The sequence below is a fragment of the Dermochelys coriacea genome, chromosome 8, assembly GCF_009764565.3.
Source record: "Dermochelys coriacea isolate rDerCor1 chromosome 8, rDerCor1.pri.v4, whole genome shotgun sequence".
NCBI lineage: Eukaryota > Metazoa > Chordata > Testudines > Dermochelyidae > Dermochelys > Dermochelys coriacea.
In genome coordinates, this window is record NC_050075.1 from 21,093,356 (window position 1) to 21,120,219 (window position 26,864).

The 26,864-nt window shown below is 43.1% G+C and overlaps 1 protein-coding gene across 2 annotated transcripts in view; it reads left to right on the forward strand.

The window, feature by feature from the left end:
- Nucleotides 1-26,864, forward strand: part of NEURL1B (neuralized E3 ubiquitin protein ligase 1B) — a 203,152-nt gene that overhangs the window by 151,562 nt on the left and 24,726 nt on the right. Inside the window, exon 1 of one of the 2 annotated variants that reach the window (XM_038414674.2) lies at nucleotides 3,097-3,525. The exons of the other annotated variant lie outside the window; for it this stretch is intronic. Coding sequence (XP_038270602.1) covers nucleotides 3,495-3,525 — 31 coding nt within the window. The 5' untranslated portion in view covers nucleotides 3,097-3,494. Of the gene's footprint in view, nucleotides 1-3,096; nucleotides 3,526-26,864 lie in introns of those variants that run through there. 2 annotated transcript variants of the gene reach the window in all.

Consider the following 26,864-nt stretch of genomic DNA (forward strand, 5'->3'; position numbering starts at 1 on the left):
CCTTTTGACACTGCTCTGCAGCTTGAGCAGCGTCCACACAGCAAAATGACAGGGCTTGGTGCTGACCGGGCCTAGGACCCAGTCCTGAGTGCTTTCTGACCTGACTCAGACTGATTTGTGTGTGGATGGAAGCAGGGCTTGGGCTCAATCTGAGTCAGAGCCTGGGCTTAGTGTGCAGTAAATCCATAAATGTCCCACTGTCAGGGTATGCGTTTGTATGGAAAAGCTGTAGGAGAGTTCTCTGTCAAGATAATCATCCAGCTAACAAAAAATATTCTTAAATGTGTTATCAATAACTCCTCCAATTACTGAAGTGGGAAGATTTTTCAAAATTCTCTTGAGCTCTTAATAGTTTTTCACTACTCCAGACAGTTGGTTTCCTTTTTGCATTTCTCCAAGCTTGGAAAATGAGCCTGGACTGCTCAATTTCCCTTTCTGTTTCCAATAATCTGTGTCAGTTTCTGGTTCTCTTGCACTTGCTCACTGTGGTTGCTTTTGGGTACTTCAGGAGAGGGGGAGAAATCACATTCCTTGAGTATTTCTCATGCTAGTTGTATCGTATTGGGTAAAGCTGCTATTTTAACAAAATATTCAATTTAGGAAACTTGATTGCGTTCCCTGAGCTGCCTCAGTGTCACCAGAATGTAGATTTCCATTTTACTTTATTCTATTTGTATCTGGTTTTGGGTGGTTTGGAACACTCTGTGGGAAGGATTGCCTTTGTCCCAGTGCAGGTGTGTAGGGGTGGGGAAGGAGGGACAAGGAGCCGTCTCCCCACCTGGTGCCCCTAGGGGGAGAGTGTACAGTAGCCAGACTAGGTGTCGCTACAGCCTACATGCAGTGGAAGAAACCCCGTTGCAGAATAGCCCCTCTACGGCTCTCCTTGCAATCTGAGGCTAAGTCCTAAAATAACTGCCTCTTCTTGCTGGGGGAGGAGTTTGCATTAGCTGAAGCCTCACCTTTGGTGCTCTCTAGTGATATGAGGACTTTCCCTCAGTGTAGATAACATGACTGCACTTTTCCTCCTCCTTTCCCCTGAAGGGGAACACTGCTTCAGTGAGTGCACTCATGTCCTTTGACTATTTCTACGTATGTCTCTGCAACTTAGGGCAACCAAGCCAGTGGTACAACATATGCTAACCTAAGAAGACAGCAGATGGGTGCAGGCTCTTTTGAGCTGCTGGTGTCTCATTTGTTAAGGCCTTTTGTAACAAATCTGTATCATGGCATAATACTGGGAATTAGATCTTTTTTGTCCCCTCTGCTTTCCTCAGCCTTACTTGACCAAGTTCTACATGCCTTAGCATTTAGACTGTCATTTCAGCTTTTACACAATGGACAAGACTCTGCTGTCAGGTGGGTCAGTGTAAATCCAGAGTCATTTCATTGCAATTGCTCTAGATTTTTACCTGTGTAAATGAGATAAAAATCTGACCCCATAGGTTTATCTTGCTTGGTGGTATTGATCTAAGCTCTGCTGTCATAAGCGCCACTCTTGTCTCACAAATTAGATAGCTCTGGCTGTAGATTGCATAGACGTTCAAAATATGATTGTGTATTTTCTTTAGAACTAGGGGTGCTGAGGGGTGCGGCAGCACCCCCTGGCTTGAAGTGATTTCCATCATATATAGGGTTTACGGTTTGGTTCAATGGCTCTCAGAACCCCCACTATATAAATTGTTCCAGCATCCCTGAGCTTGGCCCCCCCTCAGTGAGGCATCAATATACTCAGTGTTCTTTGGGCTTGCTTCCTTGATAGAGGGGACAAGAATAAGTGGTGATATCTCCCAACTGCAACCATCTTGTGGCACCAATATGAGACATCACTCATAGTAGATTGTGCAGATCTGTGATTCTCTTTCTTCCTTCTTACATGAGGAATGAAATGGTTAACAATTATGATATCTAAATTATCATCACTGGTGATCTGAATTAACATCTCAAAGCTAATGTTCCAGACTTTGTCGGCTTAGACATCTCTTTATAGGTTACACTCAGTTCACATTTTTGAGGTTTTCTGCAGAACCGTAACACCTATAGACAACTTGTCTCATGGCTGCTCTAAATTTGTCGTTATATTTCAGACAAAAAATGTAAAAATCACAATGATAATATTGTGAATGCTGCACTTCCAGCTGACTACTTCTGTGGCCTTCATTATTGTAATAGCTGAGTGCCCCACAACTGTTACTGAATTTATCAAAGCAAAGCCTTTGTGCTGCAGGGGAGTGATACTGTCCTTGGTTCTCAAGTGGGAAAACTGAGTCACAGATTTCAGAGTGGTAGCCGTGTTAGTCTGTATCAGCACAAACAAGAAGGAGTCCTTGTGGCACCTTAGAGACTAATACGTTTATGTGGGCATAAGCTTTTGTGGGCTAAATCCCACTTCATCCGATGCATGGTGATGAAGTGAGTTTTAGCCCACGAAAGCTTATGCCCACATAAATTTGTTAAGTTTCAGAGTAGCAGGCGTGTTGGTCTGTATTCGCAAAAAGAAAAGGAGGACTTGTGGCATCTTAGAAACTAACAAATTTGTTTGAGCATAAGCTTTCTTGAGCTACAGCTCACTTCATCACGAAAGCTTATGCTCAAATAAATTTGTTAGTCTCGACGGTGCCCCAAGGGTTCCTTCTTGTGTTTGCCAAGTCACAGAGCCGGCATACAGCAAATAAGTGGGAACAGAGCTCAAGTCTCCCCTTTAGCCACTGGACCATGTTCCCTAAATGAAACTTTTTAAAGAAAGTTTTTAGTGGTAACTATCTGTTCTGAGAACAAAGCTTGACTCACTAGCATGGTCTGAGCCTGGTAAAAAGGGTAGTGATTTATTTTTCTAAAGCTGAAAGTGGTCTCCTCCTTCAGCCTGTAAGCTGAGCCCTGGGGGTGCCAGGGAGGAATTTTTTTGGGGGGGGGGGTGTTGCATTTCTAGCAGTCCTGGAGGATCTTGCATACACCCTCTAGGCTCTCCAACGGGCGGGGCCCCTTTATCATAACACAACGGAGGGGGTCCTCGTTTCGGATAAGTAGCTGTCCTTGCCCTGTCGGACAGGATCGCCCTCCCCATGCACGCTCAAAAGGGCAGGTCGCCGCCTGCAGGGCCGGGCTCGCAGGCCCAGGGTGTATTAACGGGGGGCAGCCCGGTCCCGCCTCATGAGCTGGTTCAGATGCGGAACCCGCCCGCTGTCACCCTGCAGCTTCCCCTAGGGTCTTGCCCTGCGGCCCCCGCTGCGCGCCCGGGCCAGGTTCCGGCAGCCGCCGGCTCCGCCCCGGCAGGGCGGGCCCTGAGCCCGCGCCCAGCCCCCCGGAGGCGGCCCGGCCGCGGGGAGCTGCCGGCTGCCGAGGCTGGCTCAGTGCGGCTCGGGCTGCGGTGTGGGGAGCCTCGCTGAGCGGAGCCCGGGCACTGCAGGAGACGCTCCCAGCCCCCGCCGGCAAATGGCCCTTCGGAGCGCAGCGCAGCCCCGGGCCCGCAGAGCGTCCGCCCCCCGCCGCGCGGAGTGATGGGCAACACGGCGCACAAGAGTCTGCCAGGTAAGGGGCTGGGGGCCGGCAGGGCGCGCGCTGGCCCCGTGCTGGACGGAGCTGCCCCCCGCCCCCGCCCCCTCCCTCATCTGGAGAGAACTAACCCCCCGTCCATGCCAGGGCCGGAGAGAGCCGGCCCCCCCCGCCGCGTACCCGGGCTGGAGATCCCGTCCCCTCTCCTGTGAGGGGCCAGGGCTGCAGGGAGCTGCTCCACCTCCTAGGAAGCGGCTGCTTTGGTCCGAGCAAGCGGGCCGCCTTGCGCTGTACGAGCTGGAGTTTCCGCGCTGCCCTCGGGGTGCCCTGGAGTCAGTGGGAAAGGCCGAGCGCTGCCGCTGCTGCCGCACGTGCTGCTTCCCGTCGCTGCCGCTGTTCCCGAGAGCGGGGAGGCCGGGTTTTGCCCCTGGCTTTGCGTTCGGGGTCTGGAGTGCCAACACGTGGGTGTAAGTGGGGGGAGGAACAGTTCCCCTTCTCTCTCTCCCTGCCACAAATGTACAAATGGGTGGAAGGAAAGGGGATGAATGGTGTATGCACAGTCTAAAAGGGGAAATTTATTTTTAAAAGGGGAAGGGCGTTTTGAAGTCCTCTTTGCAGTCTTTGGCAGTGAAGGAAGCAGCATTGTCTAGCAACGAGACATTTAAAATCCGAATCCTTTTTGTGTATCTTTAAATCTCACTTGTTTCAGTAGCTCAGGCTAGCAACCCTTGCCTCTTTTTACTTTCCAGCCGGTGCTCGGCTTTATGTGTATGTGCATGTGGTAAAGGGGGCTAGTTTTTTTTTGTCCCTGAGAGGTAAGGGCTGAAGCTGTGTATTGAGGAGGTGGTGGAGAGTGTTCCTTTCCAGTGGACACTTGGGGCAGGATTAGATGTGTGAAGAGACAGAGGCTGAAACTAATGGCTTTTGTTCAGTTGCCAAGCATTGCGTGACAGAAGAGATGGTCATTTTAGGGACAGTTTAGGATTTGTATATTTTCCCTTCCTTTTAACCCCAGTTCCTGTGTCGTAACCAGAATAAGCTTTTAAAACTTGAGGGTCCTCCAGAGACCCCAGAAGCAATGGGAATAAAGACAATAGACCTTTAGCAGCTGGGGTAGATTTTGAACCCTGTGAGGGCAACAAAAGAGGGTGAACTGGTACTGTTCTTGCAGCTGAAATGGAGAGACCCTGGCTTTCACTTGAAATAATTTGCGTTTTTTTTTTTTTTAAGAAGGACTTCGTGTGTAATTGTGCACAACTTCTTCAGCTGTTCAGCACCACAAGAGGGAAACTATCTGAAAGCAAATCTGAAATGTTTGGTGGACTGCCTTGGTTTTAAAATGCCTTTTTTCAGTGAATGCTGCTCTTGTATAAGAGAAGCAGATATTCTTTTTCTTGCAAGCTCATAATTGCGAGTTTTTTCCCCTCAAAGAATTAGTGGATAATAAAAGCTATGGGTCTTTATAGAATCAACAGTAGCGAATTACTGAACCTTTGTGAATCGCTATCGTCAGCTGTTCTTTTCTTTTCTTTGCTGCCATCCTTCATTTCACCTTTTGTACTTTGGGCACCCCATAAATAAAAAGGGTATTATTGAGCTTTTTTAAAGAAACAGAAGGACCTCCTGAATGCACACATGTCTCCCAGTAATCAGCCCAAGGTTTGAATACAGAAGATTTGCACTTGGATTTGCCCTTATATTTTCTGTGAAAAGAAAGGGTGACTCACAAAAGAGCTTTTAGGGTTGTTGTTTGTGATTAGCTATGTACCCAGCAGGAGATTTTTTTTTTTTTTTTTAGATGAAAGCTTATATATCTTATTTACATCTGCACTCGCATCTCTCTCCTACAGATATTATGCTTATATAGGAAATGACCTTTTCTCACCCTAAAAGACATCACAGCTGATGTATGTAATACCTGATGAATCAACGAATAAAAGAGTTTGGCTGGATTTTCTCCAATCAGTAGGCTCTACAGATAGAGGCAACATCAGGGCTACCATCCCAAACATCGGGGAGAGCCACAGGGGAGGGATACATTGTTAAAGACAGAAGTTCATGAGAGGTTTCAGAGTAGCAGCTGTGTTAGTCTGTATTCCCAAAAATAAAAGCAGTACTTGTGGCACCTTAGAGACTAACAAATTTATTTGAGCATAAGCTTTTGTGACCTACTGCTCACTTCATCGGATGCATTCATGAGAGAAAAGCTTTACCTGCTGGGATGTGGGACGTAGCTAGAAGCGCTTTTATACCCTATATAAGGTGAAGGGGTTATAAAAGTTACTTCTGCCTGTTGCTAGAACAGTCTTTACTGAGCAGCCTCCATGTACATAACATAATAGCTGGGAGTTAAATCCTTGGTGAAGTCTGTTGTGTTGAGCAATTACTGGTGGTCATAGACTTTTTTGGTTTTGTTCGTGTGTTTTTGTGTTTTGTTTAAAAAAGCCTTTTCTTCATATTATAAAATTCCTCACTTTGTCTTTGTTCTTACTAACCTTCATTTTCATGTTGTACCCCTGAATTGAGGTTTTCTGCAAAATACCAATTGGTTGGGAATATTCTGCTTTTGTGCAAGGCAAAAACATTTAAGATGCTCAGATGTTGTTTGAAATTGTGCTGGAAGATTCTAAAAATGTGACATTTCTGCAATTCTGCTGCCTTTTTTAAATAGTAAAAGTTAAAAGAAGCAGGTAGCATAATGATGCATAAAGAATTTAAGATGAAGGAAGAACAGGTTTTTTCCCTTTAAAATATGTATTTTTTTCAAGTTTAGGGCCGAATTCTACAAATCTTTACTTAATTATTTGCTTCTGGGAAACCTGAGGCCCTGAACCTTAAAGGTTATTTAAGCTCCTAACTTCTACTCATTGGTTAAAAGGGAGTGTTTTCCATATTGGGTTCATAGTTTGTAGTGTAGTAACCATTTGTTATCAAACTGTCATTCTAGATAGAAGCAGGTGTTGAATTTTTTTTTTTCAGAGCTGTTGTTTGAAAATTGGAAAGTTCTTTCTTCAGACTGAATTCTTGGGTGAATTCCTATTTACAAAGGCCATGACTATTTAGAATTACTTTAATCTAACCTAATATCTTTAAGCCTTTCATCTCCTTCTTTCCTGCATATGTCTGAAAAACTCCTTTGCACCCTGACAAAATGAACAACACACACTCTCATTTTAGCTCGCAGAGGAATTTCTCTCCCCTGTAACAGAAGCTGTGGAAGGTATTTGAAGGAAGAAAAAAGCCCACTAACACTAGCCCAACATTTTAGTTAAACTTTTTGCTAAATAGAAGGTTACAATAGTGCTTTCTTTTTTTTTTTTTTAAATCAACATAAAAAACAGTTGGAGATGGAAAACTGATTTCCATTCTGATTAGATGTGGAGAAAATCTAGAGAGATCTCTTGCATTTGCCTCATGGAAAAGCCAAACAATCAAACTGTTTTTGGATTTACATATAAATTTGTCCAATTTTTATCTCAAATGCTGAAAGGCAATCTGAAACCCCACCCTTCTTTTGCATTGGTCATTCATTTGTGTTTATAAATTCACTTGCTTGAACTTCAGCTGCTTGTTGCCACTTGAAATGTTAATCCTCCTTATCTCTTTTTATCAGGCATCTTAATTTAATGATAGAGGCAAGCATCCTACTGATACTGAAGAAATTGTATCAGGAGCTTGGTTAACTTCTGCTAGCCAAGCATTTTGATGGTTAACACAGTAGATTAAGGCAGTTGTCAAATTAACAGCAAGATTCCTAAATGGAATGGTACTGAAATGAATAATAGAGCAGGGCTAATGAAAGCCAGTTTCTATATTTGAGCTGGTTAAGGAGGCATTGGATGAAAAGAGCTGAGATGTGTCAAATACATTTAGACAAAGACTCTGGGTTTGTGGAAATTGATCTTATTTAGCTGACAGCTTGATGATACATGAAGCACTCTGTCAGCAAAATTAGCTTTCCCTTTTGTTATTGGTCTCAGCCCCCAGTGGGTCAACAGAGCTCCTTAGCAATCTGTTCATATTGATTCACTTTCATGTATGATGTGTAAGATATGTTCAGTGCACAACAACTCTGGGAATTTAAATCCTCATGCTGCACTTCCTTTCCCTGATATGTGGGCCCAGACCTACCATTCCTAATCAGACTTCAATGGGAGCATTGCCTGAATGGAGGAAAGCAGTATTGGACCCTATGTTTGGATATGCACCCTTTGCTTCCACCCTTCTGCTGCATGTTGTTTAAAATAATTCGTGGCTGAGTGGTTAAGCAGGAGTGAAGACTTCATTCAAGCCATCGCTTTTCTTTCTTCTGTAGACGATAAACTAGTTTACAATGTTCCAGTCAATAGGTAGAACTTTTTCTGACTTGCAAAACTGGCTGAGTGGTCAAGTGGAAGTTGTTGGAAGATTATGTCACATATCAAGGACTAATTTTATGACATTGAGGTGGGGTTGTAGGTAATGTTACCCCTGGTGTTTTTGAAGCTAATTTGTTCTTGTCTGTTTTTGCTGATTGCCTAGCTTTTACCACTAGTTGCTTTCATCTCCCTAGTCTCTGCTATTGCTCCGGTTAACTTTGACTTCACCTCTCCTCAGCCTGATTATTTCCTCTCATGCTCCTTCCCCTCCCACTGTCTCTGTTGCACCTTCTTTGTTACTTTACCCCCACTCCTCCCTTTCAGCCCCACCTTTTCACTCACTGTTACTCTTGCTCCCATTCACCAACACAAATCCTATAATCTGTCTCAAATTTTTCCTGTGTCACCTCCTCCTCCTTTATGGTGACACTCACTCCAGCCCTTCCTCCATCCCCAGGATGCATTGGAGCTCTTCTCCCCCCACCCCCGATGCCAGTGCCCTTTCCCTCTCCTTCCCTGTTACCAACAATAAGGTTTCTAACTGTTCCCTATTTCTAACCTCTCTACTTGCGCCCTCAGCCCTGGCCCCATCCTGGCTACTAACTTCTCTCATCTCTTTCTCAGCCTGTCACACTGTTCTGACCATTTCTCCTCAAAATACATGTGTGTGCTGGGCTTCCACATGCTCATAATATGGCTAGTAGGGAGCTGAGGTATGGTAGGGAGCAATGAGTGTGTAGGTGCCTAAGGAGAGTGGAGAGGTCATCAGACAGGCTTGGAGAGGCTAAGAGAGGCAGTACTGAAGAGAACTGATGGTATCCTCGTGACTTGGAGAAGTTCCTACATTGAATTGGGGTGTAGCAGAAGGCTGCAATGACTAGAATGCAGAGAGAGGTCCAGTTAAGAGAAGCAGGGGAAGTCTTAGCCAGATGCCTGCAGTGGTCGGAGAGAAGCACTGACAGCTGCTCCAGCAGGAGGGCAGGAATGCAGCAGGCAGAATCAGAGTAAGTGACCCACGTGCAAGCCAAGAATGTACCAGCTGGGTTCCCAGTTGGTGACCCTGGCCCAAATAGGGCCACTGGTATTTAACAAAGCAACCAGACTCCCTTTTAAGAATCCGGCTTAGGTCTGATTGCCATGCTGCTCTCCCAGCCTTAATCACAACTGCAAAGAATATCAGGTATGGCTGGCATGTGTCTTTGGTAAACATGAGGGGTAGTGGTGCTTGTTCTAAAAGAAATGATCTTCTCAGCTTCAAGGCCTCTTCCGTGTGTATAATATCTATCTATCTATCTATCTATGCCCCCCAGCTACTCCCTTCACGTCCTACTCCCACAGCTAATCGTCACACCTTCATGTGTCTGGAACTCGCTTCAGATTCATACCATATCTTCGCTCACTCCTCTTCAAGCCCCTCCTTAACGCATAACCTCTGTGAATTCTATCGACCAACGTACACTCTTGGAACAGCTGCTTGTATTTCAACCCAAAATCCCCACTCTGCTCTACACCTTTCCTTGTGTGTACTGTACTGTTTTATCTAGTTATTGCGACGCAATCCCGGGAGCTTCTGAGCACTAGCTTCCCTCGGAGGTGAGAGTACTTAGACCTTGCATTGGAAATAACTTGAGACCACCTGCTCCCCTTTGGTTCTTTGCTGGCACATTCAGAGTTGGGGTGTTTTGTGGGGAGAAAATATCCTTGCCGTAATGGAAACAAGGAGGGAAACTAACCCTTTTGCCACAGTCAAAAATCCCCTTCACGCAAGTGATGTTTCCCACCATGAGCTTCTTTCAAGATATTGGCAAGGAAGGATCCTAACGGGTAAAGGTGGGAGGAACAAACACATTTGTCTGTTTTACGTTGTTCCCCATCAGCTTCCATGTAAAATCGATAGCACTATTGAAGCCCTTAGTGGATTTCCCGGAGCCTCTGGTCTTCCTCCCTTTCCGAGGTGAAAACTCAGCTTGCAGAATGATTTTTGGTGTTGATTGTTTAAATTTAATTCATTTCCTCTTTTTTTGTTTTATCTGTTTGGTAGAGATTTATTGGGTAGAAGGACTTGTCAGTGTCATGTCATTCTTATGTCAACAACAACCTTATTTATGTCTCTCTTCCTTTTTTATTGGTAAAGCAGGGTTTGGGAGTCAGGGTTCCTGGGTTCTCTTACTGGCTGTGCTACTGACTTTCTGTGGACTTTGAGCAAGTCACTTTATCGTGCTGTGTCTCATTTTTTGGATATAAGTATTGTTTTGTTGCCCAGGGGGGTTGTGAGAGTTAATTAACTTCTGAAGACCATGAAATCCTCCAACAAAAGAAGCCATAGAAATGCAAAATAAGATTATCTTGTTGTGTGTTTTTGTAGCTTTTTGCATTTGTATTCCTCTGAAGGAAATCTGACACTCTGAAGACTGTCCTGTGATTCAAAGCTCCAGCACAGTATGTATGATTCATATGCTGAGAACTATATATAAACAGGCTAGCATAGTACTAATCCAGAAAATCATTGCATCCACTGGTTTGGTAAATTCAGATGTTACTGTCAAAATCTGGATTGTTCAGACTATACAACCAACTATATACACATCTAAGAAGACGACACCTATCAAAATTGCAGCTGTGTTGAGCCACCATGCTGGCCCCAGTGCCCTCTGTCTGTTCAGACAACCATACAGTACTTTTCCAAGGGTATTATTGAAGTCAGAGCACTTTTCGGTTACTCTCTGCTGCTAAATTATATACTGCATTCTTGCACATACAATTCAGTTACCTTCCATTCTGTTTTACTGTTTGCATTCTCGAGGTGGTACAGTATTGTTTTACTAACTGGTAAAATGCTGTCTTTACTAAACAGCATACTTTTGAATTGTGTGACAGTCTTAGCTTGTGATCTATTTTGGTTTCATAAGGAAGTCTGTGACTCTCATGTTAATGGACCTATAACCCACAGAGTAGTTACAAAGCTGTCTCTTCTCTGGCGATGCTAAGTTTAAGATCATATTTCTTACTGAGGGGAAATTACCATTTCTTGGGGTCTTCGATTTGACAATGTTGAGTTGAACTTTTTTTTTTTTTTTTTAAACTTAAAGTAATGAAAAGTACAGCACCATTACTATGGGTTTCCCAGCCCTGGGATCACATAGGAATGGATGGGTGTGAGTTCCCGCTGTGCTACCACGCAGCTGTTAAGGTGGGGAAGAAGGGACTAACTGGAATCCAGGAGGGCTGAAAGTTGAGCCCAGGGAGAGCAGGGCCAAAGATTGTTGTGTGCCTAGTGTCAAAACCTGGCCCAGTTCCATCTGGATGGACATCAGTTGGTTGTGAGTGGACCCAGCTGATGTGCATTTAAGCCACCTGCTTCTGGGCAGAACCTGGTCCCTGTCTCTAGCTCTAGGTCTGTAAGACACATCCCCAGGTTCAGCCCCTTTGTCTGAACTCTCCCTTGGGGCTGTGGGACTCCACTATCTGACTGCTTGAGTATTTCAGACCTCTTGAGTCAACCTAGTTGCTTACACATGCTTTCTCAGAGTTCCAGAAGGTTGTGATCATTTTGGGTTCTTTGTGGACAACATGGAAGGAAGACAAGGAACACTGGCTTAGCACAGGAATTTCTTAATCGCAGTCACTTTACTCTTAAAAAGCTGTGGAGAGTTACAGATCTTGCAAAATAACAAAGGTCCTGGATGTAGCCCTTCTGGTCTGATCTCACCCTTTCTGTGAGACGAGGTCTTATCAGTGTTTCAGGTCAGGAAGATTCCCTTCTGCCTTCTCTCTCCAGCCAGTAGTTCTTGCATGTAGGGGTAGATGCCCCCTGCTTCACAAAGAAACAACCCTCCTTAAACGCAGTCTGTTCCCTTTTGCCATGTGCTTAGGCTGAGGGAAACTCCTACCCCTTTTTCTTGTCAGGCTTGTGTGTAGAGAGTTAATTGTTCCAAAGGATTGGGCCAGCAGTTGAGAGACAACCAAAGTTGATGTCCCTAGACTGCCGTGTGCTGGATACACAATAGTCTTTTGCCCTTTTCTTCCCAGGCTCAACTTCCAGCCGCCTTGGTCTTCAATTAGCCCCTTCATCTCCTTAACAGCAGGGCTCACTGTACCCTCTGCAAGGGTGATGGGGTTTTTTCAAACTCTGTGTATCTTTAAGCCTATTTGCCTTTGCGTATTGCATGCACAAGTTCACTGTGGTTCCATGGAAGAAATCCTACCAACATTTTAATAGGTTATACATTACAGTTGACTTATTTCCCAAAGAGGGTGTCTTATTAAGATTCTAGTTGAGTTGGGACCGATCTTCATACAAGCATCTGATTTGTAAGCTTTAAGTACCAATAACTGTATAATTCACTTACAGTGTAGCAGGGTTCTGTTTGTACTGTCTCCCTGATCAAAGGAATAGAGTAAGCAAGACAGATGTTTTACAAGTAAGAATTTCAAACAAATACATATTGGTTGAAGTTTATAAAAACTTAACCAAGGTATCCGCATGTGTGTGTATAAATACCACAGCTCTGAACAGTGATCTTCGTACTGAGTCATGCCTTGGTATTTAGCGTTAATGCAGGATGTGATACGGCTTGGGGAAAATATACCCCAAACCCCCCTCAAATATAGACAAAATGTCTCCAGAACGGTCTTATTCCCTTGGCCACCAGAGGTAATATGCTGATTCTGGGTGATGGTTTCAAAAGGGCCAAAGTGACTTAGAGATGTAGGAGTATAAATCCCATAGACTTTCAATGAGACTTGAGTTCTAAAATCATGTAGGCACATTTTTAAAATGCTATCCTTGGAGCTTAGCTGTCCAAGGAGAGCAACTTATTCTCCATATTTGAAAAGCTTCAAGGAGTCTTGAATTTGCACTTGCCCTCTTCCTTGCTTAGGAAAACTTTAGCATCAGACAGCATGCACCCCAAGAGAACTCCCACTTCCTTGGTGGTAGAGAGATGGAGTCCTAGGATTTTTGTGTGATCCTCGTTTCTGAGACATTCACACAGCACTCATGCAAATGTTGCATTTGGCCTGTGAGACTGTATCTGAGAGAGAGCCTGACCCTGTGTGTGTGTGTGTGTATATATTTGGGGGAGGCTTTCTGAAGGGTCATAGCGCTTTCATGTTAAATCCTGTTTTTCAGGGTTTTAATACTCAAGCCCTACATGTAAAAATAGTAGTGATTCATGCCCCCAAGAATGGACCTAAAACACAGCAATTTTCCTGTCCTCTGCCACCTCAGAGAACTGTGGCAGAGCCAAAGGAGTTACTGTTCCCTACCTCTGTGATTGTATATTTTTAGTGCATTGCCTATCAGCCGTAAATCCTAGATCAGTGAGACTTGGCTTTCTTGAGAATACTACCAACATTCGAAGACTGACATAAGCAGCTATGTTATTAGAGAGTTCCTTACTGCCTTAGGCTACAGCTACGCTGCAGAGCTTACAGCAGCACAGCTGCACTAATGCAGCTGTCGCACTGCTAGTTCAGGTGCTCCAAACTGATGGGCAAGAGCTCTCCTGTCGACTTAATTACTCCAGTCCCTGTGAGCTGCTGAAGCTATGTCAGCGGGAGAAGCTCTCCCATGGACATAGCGCTGTCCACACCGGCGCTTAGGTCAATGCAACTTGCATCACTCGGGGTGGCTTGTTCGCACTCCTGAGCAACGTAACTGATGTAAACTGTACTGTGTACATATCTTAGTCTCTTCGAGTCTGTTCTCACTGCCTCTGTTGTGGAGCCTTACAGATTCTCTCACTTCTCTTGTCTTTATAAATGCTGATCAGAGCTGTTGATTTTTGAGGATGTTTTGAGCAGGTTCCCCTGCAGTGATTAAAAACTCAATGTTTTCAGAACTAGGTGCCTGAATTTAGGCCATCAAATTCATATTTAGGCAGCTATATAAGTACTTTGACTTTTAGAGCTGTAGGTGCTCAGTACCCCTGAAAAGCAGGCCATTTATTTAGATGCCTAAATCCATATGTATTCCCGTAACTTCAGGCACCAGGTTTCAAATCTTCAGCCTCTGAGTGGAAATGCCCTTTGGAGGCTGTGTGGTAGAGTGGATACGTCACTGGGCTGAGCTTCAGGAGATCTGAGTTCGTTCCTGACTCTATTGCTGACAATGCTGTGTGACCCCTGAGCAAGTCACTTCTCTCATCTCTGTTTCTGTTTCCCGTCCCCACCTTTGTCTGTCTTGTCTATTTAGATGGGAAAATCTTCAGGGCAGAGACTCTCTTCATGTGGGTTGTACAGTGCCAAGCATAAAGGGGCTTTAAGTGTTGCTATATTCTCCCGCCGCTAGTTTTCTTGGTACTCGTATGCAGTGTGTGTCCAGTTCTGTTTGGACTGTGAATTCCATCAAGCAAGGACTGTCTCTACTGATTTATTTGTAAATCACCAAGCATGATGATGGCGTCAAATATCTATTGACGGTATTGGGAGGGCATGGACAGTCGAGAGACAATGAAAAGTGATCCGGGTAACTACAGGCCAGTTAGTTTGACATCTGTAGTATGCAAGGTCCTGGAAAAAATTTTGAAGGAGAAATTAGTTAAGGACATTGAAGTCAATGGTAAATGGGACAAAATACAACATGGTTTTACGAAAGGTAGATCGTGACAAACCAACCTAATCTCCTTCTTTGAAAAAGTAACAGATTTTTTAGATAAAGGAAATGCAGGGGATCTAATTTACCTAGATTTCAGTAAGGCATTTGATACCATGCCACATGGGGAATTATTAGTTAAATTGGAGAAGATGGGGTTCAATATGAACATCAAAAGGTGGATAAGGAATTGGTTAAAGGGGAGACTGCAACGGGTCCTACTGAAAGGAGAACTGTCAGGTTAGAGGGAGGTTACCAGTGGAGTTCCTCAGGGATCGGTTTTGGGACCAATCTTATTTAATCTTTTTATTACTGACCTTGGCACAAAAAGTGGGAGTGTGCTAATAAAGTTTGCAGACGATACAAAGCTGGGAGGTAATGCCAATTCGGAAAAGGATCGGGATATTATACAGGAGGATCTGGATGACCTTGTAAACTGGAGTAATAGTAATAGGATGAAATTTAATAGTGAGAAGTGTAAGGTTATGCATTTAGGGATTAATAACAAGAATTTTAGTTGGGGACGCATCAATTAGATATAACGGAAGAGGAGAAGGACCTCGGAGTATTGGTTGATCATAGGATGACTATGAGCTGTCAATGTGGATGCATCAGGAGAGGCATTTCCAGTAGAGATAAGGAGGTTTTAGTACCATTATACAAGGCACTGGTGAGACCTCACTTAGAAACTGTGTGCAGTTCTGGTCTCCCATGTTTAAAAAGGATGAATTCAAACTGGAGCAGGTACAGAGAAGGGCTACTAGGATGATCCGAGGAATGGAAAACTTGTCTTATGAAAGGAGACTTAAGGAGCTTGGCTTATTTAGCCTAACTAAAAGAAGGTTGAGGGGAGATATGATTGCTCTCTATAAATATATCAGAGGGATAAATACCGGAGACGGAGAGGAATTATTTAAGCTCAGCATCAATGTGGACACGAGAACAAATGGGTATAAACTGGCCACCAGGAAGTTTAGACTTGAAATTAGACGAAGGTTTCTAACCATCAGAGGAATGAAGTTTTGGAATAGCCTTCCAAGGGAAGCAGTGGGGGCAAAAGATCTATTTGGTTTTAAGATTCTACTTGATAAGTTTATGGAGGAGATGGTATGATGGGATAATGGGATTTTGGTAAGTAATTGATCTTTAAATATTCAGGGTAAATAAGACTAATCCCCTGAGATGGGATATTAGATGGATGGGATCTGAGTTACTACAGAAAATTCTTTCCTGGGTATCTGGCTGGTGAATCTTGCCCATATGCTCAGGGTTTAGCTGATCGCCATATTTGGGGTCGGGAAGGAATTTTCCTCCAGGGCAGATTGGAGAGGCCCTGGAGGTTTTTCGCCTTCCTCTGTAGCATGGGGCATGGGTGACTTGAGGGAGGCTCCTCTGCTCCTTGAAGTCTTTAAACCATGATTTAAGGACTTCAATAGCTCAGACATAGGTGAGGTTTTTTGTAGGAGTGGGTGGGTGAGATTCTGTGGCCTGCACTGTGCAGGAGGTCGGACTAGATGATCAGAATGGTCCCTTCTGACCTTAGTATCTATGACTTTACTTAGCTTCAAATTGGGAACCTTGTACATCAGTGTTGTTAAATCAGTAATAACTTCTGTCCTGGCCACCGAGTGCCTGCTTTGGAAACTACCTCCAAGTGCAAAACCTGCCTTCTCCATCATACTTATATGGTTCACTTCGCCATCGTGTCTGAGTGCCTTATCATCCTTAATGTGTTTAGCCTTATAACACCCCTAAGAGACAGGGAACCACTATTCCATCCACTTTACAGATGGGGAACTGAGGCACAGAGTAACGTGCCCTGGATCGCACAGGGGTTTTCAGCAGAGTAGGGAATCGAACCCTTATTTCCCACTGCCTAGGCTAGCATTCTATCCAGTGGCCCATCCTTCCTCTAACTGTGGCCCACTTCATGCATTGAGAACTACGTAGATGGACTTTTGCGGCCATGTGGTTTTCAGTGCAGAATCAGCACCTTTGTTTCTTAGCCAGCCATGAGCTCTGTTAGTTTTGCTTTTCCATCATAATTAAAATAATAATTATTGTTAAAGTGGTAGAAGAGATGCCACTGGGAAGCCTGTTGTGTAAATAAGGTCGAGAGAAATCCATAATTTGGTGAGATTTGCATGTGTTCTGTTATCACTGTTTGCTGGAGAATGGTTTTGAGTGACTTATTCTAGTAACAAACTGGCTTGCTCTACCGTTAGTAATCTTTATTCTGTATTATGGTTTAACTTGAGTAGCCAAGCCTGGAAGGGAATACTTCAGCGAATGTAAAGAAGATTCTAATCATGGCAACTAATTAGAAAGAAGAACAAATAATTCTTGTGTGTGGGTGGGAGAAGACTTGTGTTTTTATTTAATTGTTGCTTGTCTATTTAAGACAATCGGACAGAAAGCCACTATTTTGGCAGTTTGATTATATGGAGTAGGTTAGCACTGGAAGTTAGAGTAGTTGTGAAGTAAAATAATCATACTTTTTTTATATTCATAACTGATAAACCAGGTTTTAAGTTTAACCCTTTTCCCTGCAAAGAGAGAAATTGAATGATTTCCAGTGCTTTCTAGTAGGGAAGCAAATTCTCTCAGATAATAGTTGTGTGGTTTAAGACGCACAGCTGGCAGCTCCAGAGACTGCCTTCAGTTCCTGCCTCTGCCAGAGACTTCTCAGTGACTTGGGCAAGTCACTTCCCCTCTGTGTCTCAGGTTCTCCATTTGTTTACTGGATAATTCCTACTTCACAAGCATGTTGTGAGACTTAATTAGTTAAAGTCTGTAGATTGTATTGAGACCCTTAAATGACAAGCAGGATAGAAACACAGATAAATTATTATTTTTATTATTATCCTGTCATTGAGATGTAGGCCATGGGTGGAACTGCTGTAGGTGTCATTAATAGAGCTGCTCAAAATGTTTCGTTTGAAGTTTTGTTGGTTGGTTTTATTTTTTCTTCTTTGATCTTTTTAATGAAAAATGGTCTCTTTTTCATAATGAAAATTGTCACAGAATTTATTTGTTTTTAATTTTCCATGGTTTTAAAAACAAAAAACAATACATATTTTAAAAATTGTTCATTTCAAAGGTTTTCAGGGAAAATGATCATTGTTTTCCCACTATCTCTAATCTCTCAATTGGCAGCTCCTAACATGGGGCAGTAGAAGAGCCCCAAATAGCTCTTATTTACAACAAGCTATAGATACAAACTTTCTTTTAAAATATATTCCTATTTAGAAAAATACTTGTTTAACTATTGACAATCATGCTCTAACACACCTTGTAATCAATAGGAGCATCACCATTGACTTGAACGGGAGACACTAAGGCATTTTTGCTGATCACTGAGATTTTCCTCAGGAAAGATGAGCTTTAAAGCTGCATGTGACAGCCACATAAAAGGTTATCAGAAATATGGGCAAAATATCTGAGATGGTTTGTTAACGTGCATCTTTATCCAGACCAGATCTCTCCCAGCTGACCTGTTCATTGATCCTCTTTTCCTCTTCTTGAACCCAGTACTGTCATAAAGAATTCACTGCCCGTGTCTTTAAAATACAAGAACGGTGATGGGCAGAGATTTTGAGCAGTTCAACAGTAAAGAAATTTCCCATATATTTCTGTGTCTGTATTTCTCTTTTGGGCCCAGAACATCCCTTCTATCACTGAGTTGTTGTGTCAGGGTGTCTCTATTTATGGATATCACTGCAGTCATTTAGTAATGGCTGAGCTGCCACCTCTGTCAGTTGAGACACTTTTGACTACCCCTCTCTAGTTTCATTCTTCCATTTGTTCCAAGGCCAATGACAGCATTAGTTGCTCAGGTTGTGACTTCTCCCTTTCTGTATAAACAGAAGAGTAGCTAAAGGGAGTGACGCTGCCCTGACAGTGCAGTAGCTATTGCTTTTGTGTACCTGGGAGGAGACTTGGATTTGCATATTCTCCTGAAACGTACTGCCTGTTAAACATGAGACAGAGCATCACAGGGATAGAAATTCTGACACTACACTGCTGAGGGCTAGATAACTATGTGGATGGGGTGGCTAGATGATCCTGCTTCACCCATTAGGGTGAGCATTGTGCATGCTGTCCATGCTGATTTTTTTTATCAGCCTCGAGCGGTAAGGAGGGGTTCAGGAAGCTTCAAGGTAGATGGCCCCATTCTGTCGTCGGAGATTGCACCACTCTTGGCATATATGCTGTGAGAGGGTTTGTGTGAGGTGGGAAGTTGGGCGTAACAGAGTTCACCAAGGAAGAAATGTTGGCCCAGGGCTGGGTATGTGAAAGCCACCTCCCATCCTAGCCTCCCCAGCTGACCCTCCTCAATATGGTGGGCCTGTCAAATTGACAGATTTTGGATTCACAGAGAGAGAATTTTTGTGTTTTGGATGCCTAGGCCATGGGAAATAGAAAGTTGAGATGTGGGAGAGGAGAAAGAAAGGAATTCCACATACGTCAGAAATGTACCAATAGGTCCTTGGGCATAGACAGATGGTTTATGCAGCAAAACAAGAGATGCTGTTCACAGAGTATATGAGATGCAAGCAGACTTTAGGAAATACATGTGGGGAGGCTCTCTGATGTTGTGTATGTGGTTTAAACTAGTCGACATTAAGGCTACGTCTAAATGCAAAAAGGTTCGCTAGTATAGCCATATCGGTATAACTATACCAGGAAACCTGCCTAGCGTGGACATTGCTTATCCCAGCAAAAAAGTGCTTTTTCTGGTATAGTTAATACTGCTATCCTGAGCAAAATGAGAATGTCTATGCTGGGGTAGCTTATGCCACTATAACTGCATCTACACTCGGGTTTTTGCGGAGAGAAATGTTGTTTTTTAAAAAAAGACCCTCTTAATCAACATTACTATACCAGCAAAAGTTTCTAATGTAGATCTGCCCTAACTAGTATTTCCTAGAAAACGTGCTGAGTGCATACGGATGACATGTTGGACCTCTTAACTCTTTGTGCTTGTCTTGTGTAGAAAGATGAATTGGAATCAGTCCACCTAGATTGCTCATTTTAACGTTAACAGCTGGTTGTTGAGGTGTCTTGCCAAAGAATGTTTTTTGTTTCCTGGCTGTGCTTTATCTTCAAAAGGATAGTCATTAGTAATTAATGGGTGTCTTTGTCACTAGAAACCAGCTAGTAAAGTAAACTCAGGAATCCTAAATAGAAACCAGAGACAACCAATGTAAATCCGAAATGAAAGCCTTGGGAAAGGATGGGATAGAGGCACTAGCAATTCTTCCCCAGTTTTAAGCTTTTCTGAGAGTGGTATAGATCTTCACATGCACATTATAGTTCAAATATTGGGCTCTCTCCATCAGTTTTCTGTGATGATGTGAATTATTGAATATGTTCTTGAAAGGTCAGCTAATTTTCCAGGATACAGCCCTTAACCAATTCCATAGTGATAACCAGCTCCACGTGCAGATAACTATTAACTATTCATACATTGCACTTCTATGGTACGCTGTTTGGAGTCAGGAAGAAGTTTGGAAAATCTTTTTGAGGTCCAGCTTTTCTCATCTAAAAGGATGAATGAAAGCTAAGGTATGGACTGGTTGAGAATTTGAAAGTGGAAGGCAGCTTGGGTGAATGTGATCATGAAGTGGTGAGTTCATGATTCTAAGGAATGATAGGAGGGAGAACAGCAAAATAAAGACAACAAATTTCAAGAAGGTGGACTTTAGCAAAATCAAAGAGTTGGTAGATAAGATCCCATGGGAAGCAAGTCTAAGGGGAAAAAGACAGTTGACAGTTTTTCAAAGAAACATTAAGGGCACAAGAGCAAACTATCCCACTGCATAGGAAAGATAGGAAGTAAGGCAAGAAACCACCCTGGCTTAACCAGGAATCTTCAATGATAGAAAAATCAAAAAAAAGAGTCCCACAAAAAGTGGAAACTAGGTGAAATTACAAAGGATGAATATAAACAAATAACACAAGTATGTAGGGACAAAATTAGAAAGTCCAAGGCACAAAACGTGATCAAACTAGCTAGAGACATAAAGGGTAACTAGAAAACATTCTACAAATATATTAGAAGGGAAGACCAAGGAGAGAGTAGGACTGTTACTCAATGAAGGGGGAAAAACAATAACAGAAAATGTGGAAATGGCAGAGGTGCTTAATGACTTCTTTGTTTCAGTTTTCACCAAGAAGGTTGGCGATGATTGGATGTCTAACATAGTGAATACCAGTGAAAATGAGATAGGATCAGAAGAGGCTAAAATAGGGAAAGAACAAGTTAAAAATTACTTAAACAAATTAGATGTCTTCAAATCACCAGGGCCTGATGAAATGCATCCTAGAATACTCAAAGAGCTGAGTGAGGAGATAACTGAGCCATTTGCGATTATTTTTGAAAAGCCATAGAAGACGGAAGAGATTCCAGATGACTGGAAAAAGCCAAATACAGTGCAAGCCTATAAAAAGGGAAATAAGGACAACCTGGGGAATTACAGACCAGTCAACTTAACTTCTGTACCCAGAAAGATAATGGAGCAAATAATTAAGCAATCAGTTTGCAAACATCTAGAAGGTAAGGTGATAAGTAACAGTCAGCATAGATTTGTCAAGAACAAATCATGTTAAACCAACCTGATACCCTCCTTTGACAGGGTAACAAGCCTTGTGGATAGTGGGAAAGCGGCAGACGTGGTATATCTTGACTTTAGTAAAGCTTTTGATACTGTCTTGCATGACTTTCTCATAAACAAACTAGGCAAATGCAACCTAGGGAGCTACCATAAGGTGGGTGCATAACTGGTTGGAAAACTGTTCCCAGAGCATAGTTATCAGTGGTTCACAGTAACGCTGGAAGGACATAACAAGTGGGGCTTTGCAGGGATCAGTTCTGGGTCTGGTTCTGTTCAATAGCTTTTTCAGTGATTTAGATAATGGCATAGAGAGTGCATGTATAAAGTTTGCGGACGATATCAAGTTGGGATGGGGTTGCAAGTACTTTGGAGGATAGGATTAAAATTCAAAATGATCTGGATAAATGGTCTGAAGTAAATAGGATGAAATTCAATAAGGACAAATGCAAAGTACTCCATTTAGGAAAGAACAATTAGTTGCACACATACAAAATGGGAAATGACTAGGAAGGAGTGCTGTGGAAAGGGATCTGGGAGTCATAGTCATTTAGTATCACAAGCTAAATATGAGTCAACAGTGTAACGCTGTTGCAAAAAAAAAAGCAAACATCATTCTGGGATGTATTAGCGGGAGTGTTGTAAGCAAGACACGAGAAGTAACGCTTCTGTTCTCCTCCAAGCTGATTAGGCCTCAACTGGAGTATTGTGTCCAGTTCTAGGTGCCACAGATCAGGAAAGATGTGGATAAATTGGAGAGAGTCCAGAGAAGAGCAACAAAAATGATTAAAGGTCTAGAAAACGTGACCTATCAGGGAAGATTGAAAAAAAATAGCTTTGTTTAGTCTGGAAAAGAGAAGACTGAGAGGGGACATAGTATGAAAAGTGGGGGAGTCATTACAAGGAGGAGGGAGGAAAAAATGTTTTTCTTAACCTCTGAGGACAGGACAAGAAGCAATGGGCTTAAATTGCAGCAAGGGCGGTTTAGATTGGACATTAGGAAAAACTTCCTAACTGTCAGGGTGGTTAAGCACTGGAATAAATTGCCGAGGGAGGTTGTGGAGTCTCCATCTTTGGAGGTTTTTAAGAGCAGGTTAGACAAACACCTGTCAGGAATGGTCTAGACCAGGGGTGGGAAAACTACAGCCCGTGGGCCGGATCTGGCCCCTCAGGGCTTTTGATCCGGCCAGTGGGATTGCCATCCCCATGGCACTGCGCCGCTCCTGGAAGCGGCCGGCACTATGTCCCTACGGTTCCTGGGGAGAACCACAGCCAGTGGGAGCCCCCGCCCCCCCCCCCAGTGGCCACAGGGACATGGTGCCGGCCACTTCCGGGAGCAGTGCGACACCAGGGCAGGCTGGGAGCCTGCCTTAGCGGTGCGACGCTGCTGCCAGCCTGGAGCCACTCCAGGTAAGCAGCGCCAGGCTGGAGCCCACACCGCAAACCCTCCTGCACCCCAACCCCCTGCCCTGATCTCCCTCCTGCATCCCAAGCTGCCCACACCCCTTCCTGCACCCCAACCCCCTGCCCTGAGCCCCCTCGTACACACTGCACCCCTTCTCTGCCCCAATCCCTTGCCTTGAGCTCCTTCCTGCACCCTGCACCCCCCACACCCCGCACTCCCTCCCACCCCCCAAACCCCTGCCCCAGTCCTACATTCATAGCCCTGCATACAATTTCCCCACCCAGATGTGGCCCTTGGGCCAAAAAGTTCGCCCACCACTGGTCTAGACAATACTTAGTCCTGCCATGAGTGCAGGGGACTGGACTAGATGATCTCTCAAGGTCCCTTCCAGTTCTGTGATTCTATGACTTACTACATGTCTGTCCGCTGCCATTCATTCCTTTTTATATATGTAACTAGCTTCTGTTAAGTGTATTAGTGCATAGATGTTTCTGTGAAATTTGCTGGTTAATTTATAGTGCATTGCTATCAACTCATTCAAATGAGTTCCCATTTACAGACTTGTTTCTAATGGTAAGTGCACTGAATTAGATTTTAGACTGTAAGCTCTTTAGGCAGGGACCTGGTGCTCTTGCCCGTCAGTAAAATGCCTTGGACACACCTGGCATTTATATAAAGAACACAGTGTGGTGCTTATGATTTAATGGTGTGAACTCTCTGTGGAGTATGAACTGCCAGGTGATTTAAAAAAAAGTAATTGGCCAATCATGGCAAATAAATCCCTTTCCTGCTAAAAAGGGATGTTTGAGTATGGATGTTGGCTAATTAATAACTTTTTAAAATCTACATTGAGATACATTAAATGTAATTCTCTTCAACTGCCACCAGGGAAATAGTAAATGGGCTTAATGTAGAAGAAGAAATGCATGGACAGGAAAGAGATGCATGCCTGCTAGTGGAGAAAAGCCTGTCTGTGCCCAACACACTGGACAAGGTCAGGGAAAGTCAATCTCCCCACCTTAATTCTATCAAAAGCAGGTGACTGCTAGAAATGATCAACTGAGCAGAGCTTTGTCACTGCTGCTAAACTGCTCATCTGTTACACACAACCCTTAAATTAAAAATAATAATTTGAAAGAGTATGTGGAGGAAGAATCCTCATCACAGGCTCTTTTTGTTCAAATGAGTTCTTCTAGATGTTCTGCATCTCCTTGTCAGCATATGCTGCTTCCTATCTATCCTTCTGCTCCCACATGCATGATTCTCTGGTGGAGAATGCCAGCATCACAAAATTGGAATGAAAGACATTTGGTGCCACTTGTTTCAAACAGGCAGAAACACACAGGGCGTTAGTCCCTTGGTTTATATTTTATTGTAGCTGCAATCAAAAGAGACTCTAAGCTGTGAACATCTTAGAACAACAGTCCTAAAATCTTGTCTGGTAATAAAATCCTGCTCAGTGCAAAAAACACCCCCCCCCCCATCTCCTATTTTCTACATGTGATTTGTAGGTTTATTTTCACAGTAAAACCTAAACAAGGCAAAAAATTGACTTTGAATTAAAATTTGAGCCCATCTATTAGTGTGGAAGCTGGGGTTTTCAGACATCTGTTTGTATTACTTCATTGGAGGTTTATATGGTCTCTGATTGCATAAATACAAAGAAGTGGGCTGTCTTACATTAAAACAGGAATTTAACAAGAAAGAAGGATCTATACTTTGAGAGATAACAGCTTGTGCCTTTCTGGTAAGACATTTTGAAGCTGTTAACTTAAAACATACACTGTTCAAACCAGGTACGGCACTCCATTCTCTAGCTGGTATATCCCTCTATCTATTCTTACTGCCAGACAGCTTTCTTCAAGGAATGCACTATTTGCGCCTGAAATTTTATCTATACTTGTGTTCTGCTGACAACAAAGAGTCTGATTTTAAGTTTAAATGGTGGGTTTTCCCTCATCTCACCTAGCTATGAAGTATTTATTAATTTGAATTACTCTTCAGACAAACAAACATAAAGCCAGCTAATACGCTTTAGAGAGTGATACACACAAAAAATGTAAACCAGTAGCTAAACTGCTTACAGCCCCCCAAAATCTCCCCCTTGCCCACAAAACTTGACCCCTGTTAAGCTTCTCCTTCCACATCAGTAAATAAATAGACCTTTCGGTTTACCTAGAGGCTCAAGAGACATGGGTTATTTTGGACCAAAGTGAAGGAGCAAGAGTTGGATTGGTTCTGGTGCCGGCCCGTTTAAATTGATGGGTCCCAGTTTGTACAATCCCACAGATCGTGACTGTTTGGGATAATTTTTTCCAAACAGTGTGTGGATTTAGCCACGTGGCTTCCACTGCTGTCCAAGGCAGACACAACCGTTGTCTGCCCTGTTGACAGCGTAGTATATTTCAAATGAAGGTGTGCTGCTGATGTAGTTCACGTGCCTGGCCTCTCTCTGCCTCAGCCACATGCTTGTATACCTACACAACACACACTGTAGTAGTCTTGATTGATTGATCGATCTTCCCTTTCCCTTCCCGCACATAGTGGCTGTCAGTTCCGAATCAGTTGCACTGCAGCTGTTTGATTCAGTCCCACCTCCAAAATCCCTTCATCCTTGAATCTTTTACAGGAGAAGAACTCTTTGTAAATCATAAGGTAACCAGGCAAGTGGGAAAGCTGTATATTTTCCCATTAATTTAATTATTAACAGTTATTCATGTCTCTTCACCACTGCCTCCCGGATTCCTTACATATTGTTTCTGAAAAATTCAGTAGGATTGTAGCCTTTGTATACATAAAGAATAAGATGATTGAAGACCTGGTCACAGCTTTATTTAGCTTCCTCCACTGTGTGTTCCTCCCAAAGCATTTTCCCCTGTCTTTGCCAGAACACTGTTTAGATTGTGTGTAAATATAAAATAACTAAGTTTTAAAATCCTATACCATGTTGGGAGCCAGGCCTCTGGAAGGAACATCTTCCTAGAGGCCTCATTTCCCCTTCTACTGTGGGCTTTGTGGCTCTCTAAAGACCTATCAAAAGCCTTGCATTGTGAAGTAGGATGCTTATCTGGTTATCTATCCCAGTTGTTTGGACTGAAATAGTCCTATGGCTTTAAAAAAAGAATAGGCTGGATTCTTTCATGGTCTCTGACTACACAGCAGTTGTAATTTAGTAGAAAGCAGCTAGAACCACTGTGAAGAGAGAAGCTTCTGCAGCAAATTTAACAAAGGCAAAGACAAATAGCCGGGTCCTTCCAATCAGTGTAGCACTTTCTTGGAAGAGTTTAAAGCACAAATGGACTGGAGTGCACTCTGTTCAGCTCTTGTAGTGTTACTTTGGAGTCAAATGCTGTTCTTGCCATTTATCTGTGACTTTTTTCTACCTTCACAAGTCAATCTCAATCTCTCAGCAGTTTAGCAGCTAATATTGAAAGTTCTGTTGCTTTTTACTGAGTGTACAGAATACAATGAAGATAGGGCTGTTCTTGTCTCAAGGATCTTATAACCAAGCTTAGACAAACACAGTACCATAAAATCATATGGTGCATACACAGATCCATGCAGGGATTTGACAGTGCGGCTCCTGGGCGTGTCTCATGAATTGGGTTCTGTCCAAATATGCTTTTTGGGGGTGGAAAAGAAATTAAGAGAAATTGTATAGCAATATGAATTTATCGTGGGCACTGAGTTTTATAGAGTTTCCATAGAACAATAGAAACGCAAGCCATGCTAAATTACAACTCTTATTTTTTAAGTCTTTTTTTTGTTTTACTAGCTATTCTCCTGGTGCAGTGTCGTGATAGTTTGTGTCTGTAGGGGATGGGCTGGATTTCCTGTGTCCAATGGACAACAAAATTCTTTCCCTGTTCCTATTCCTGTCTGTGCTGGAAGCTATGTCCCGGTAGACTCATTGAAATGGTGTGCAAGCTACTGCACTCTTTCCATGGGCCCCTGCATCTCAATGATAGAGCAAAATTAAAACTGCTGCTGTGAGAATATCAATAGGGAATGCATTTTATTCTCCAATTGCATTAAAACCCATTCACATTGGAATGACATGATCACTAGTTATAAGTCCCCTGTGCACATAACTTAGTACAGTTGGTAAGAATAAAGATGCTTTGCTAGAAAACAAGACTCTACTAGGGAGTAATGGGAGTTAATCTGAGGCAAAAGGGCAAGAGAGCAGACTATTTAAATGTTAATGAGTTCACCAGAATTGTGTGTTCCTACCTTTATTCTAACTCTTTGCAAAATCAGTGTAACTATTTGCTCTTTCAGACCAAATACTTCAATGTGATCTTTATTTTTTAAAATAAATCAAAACATAAAGCATTGGTTTGAGAAATAATCAGTTGATAGTATTGGTACCAACAACCCTACAATATCAACTTAACTTATTT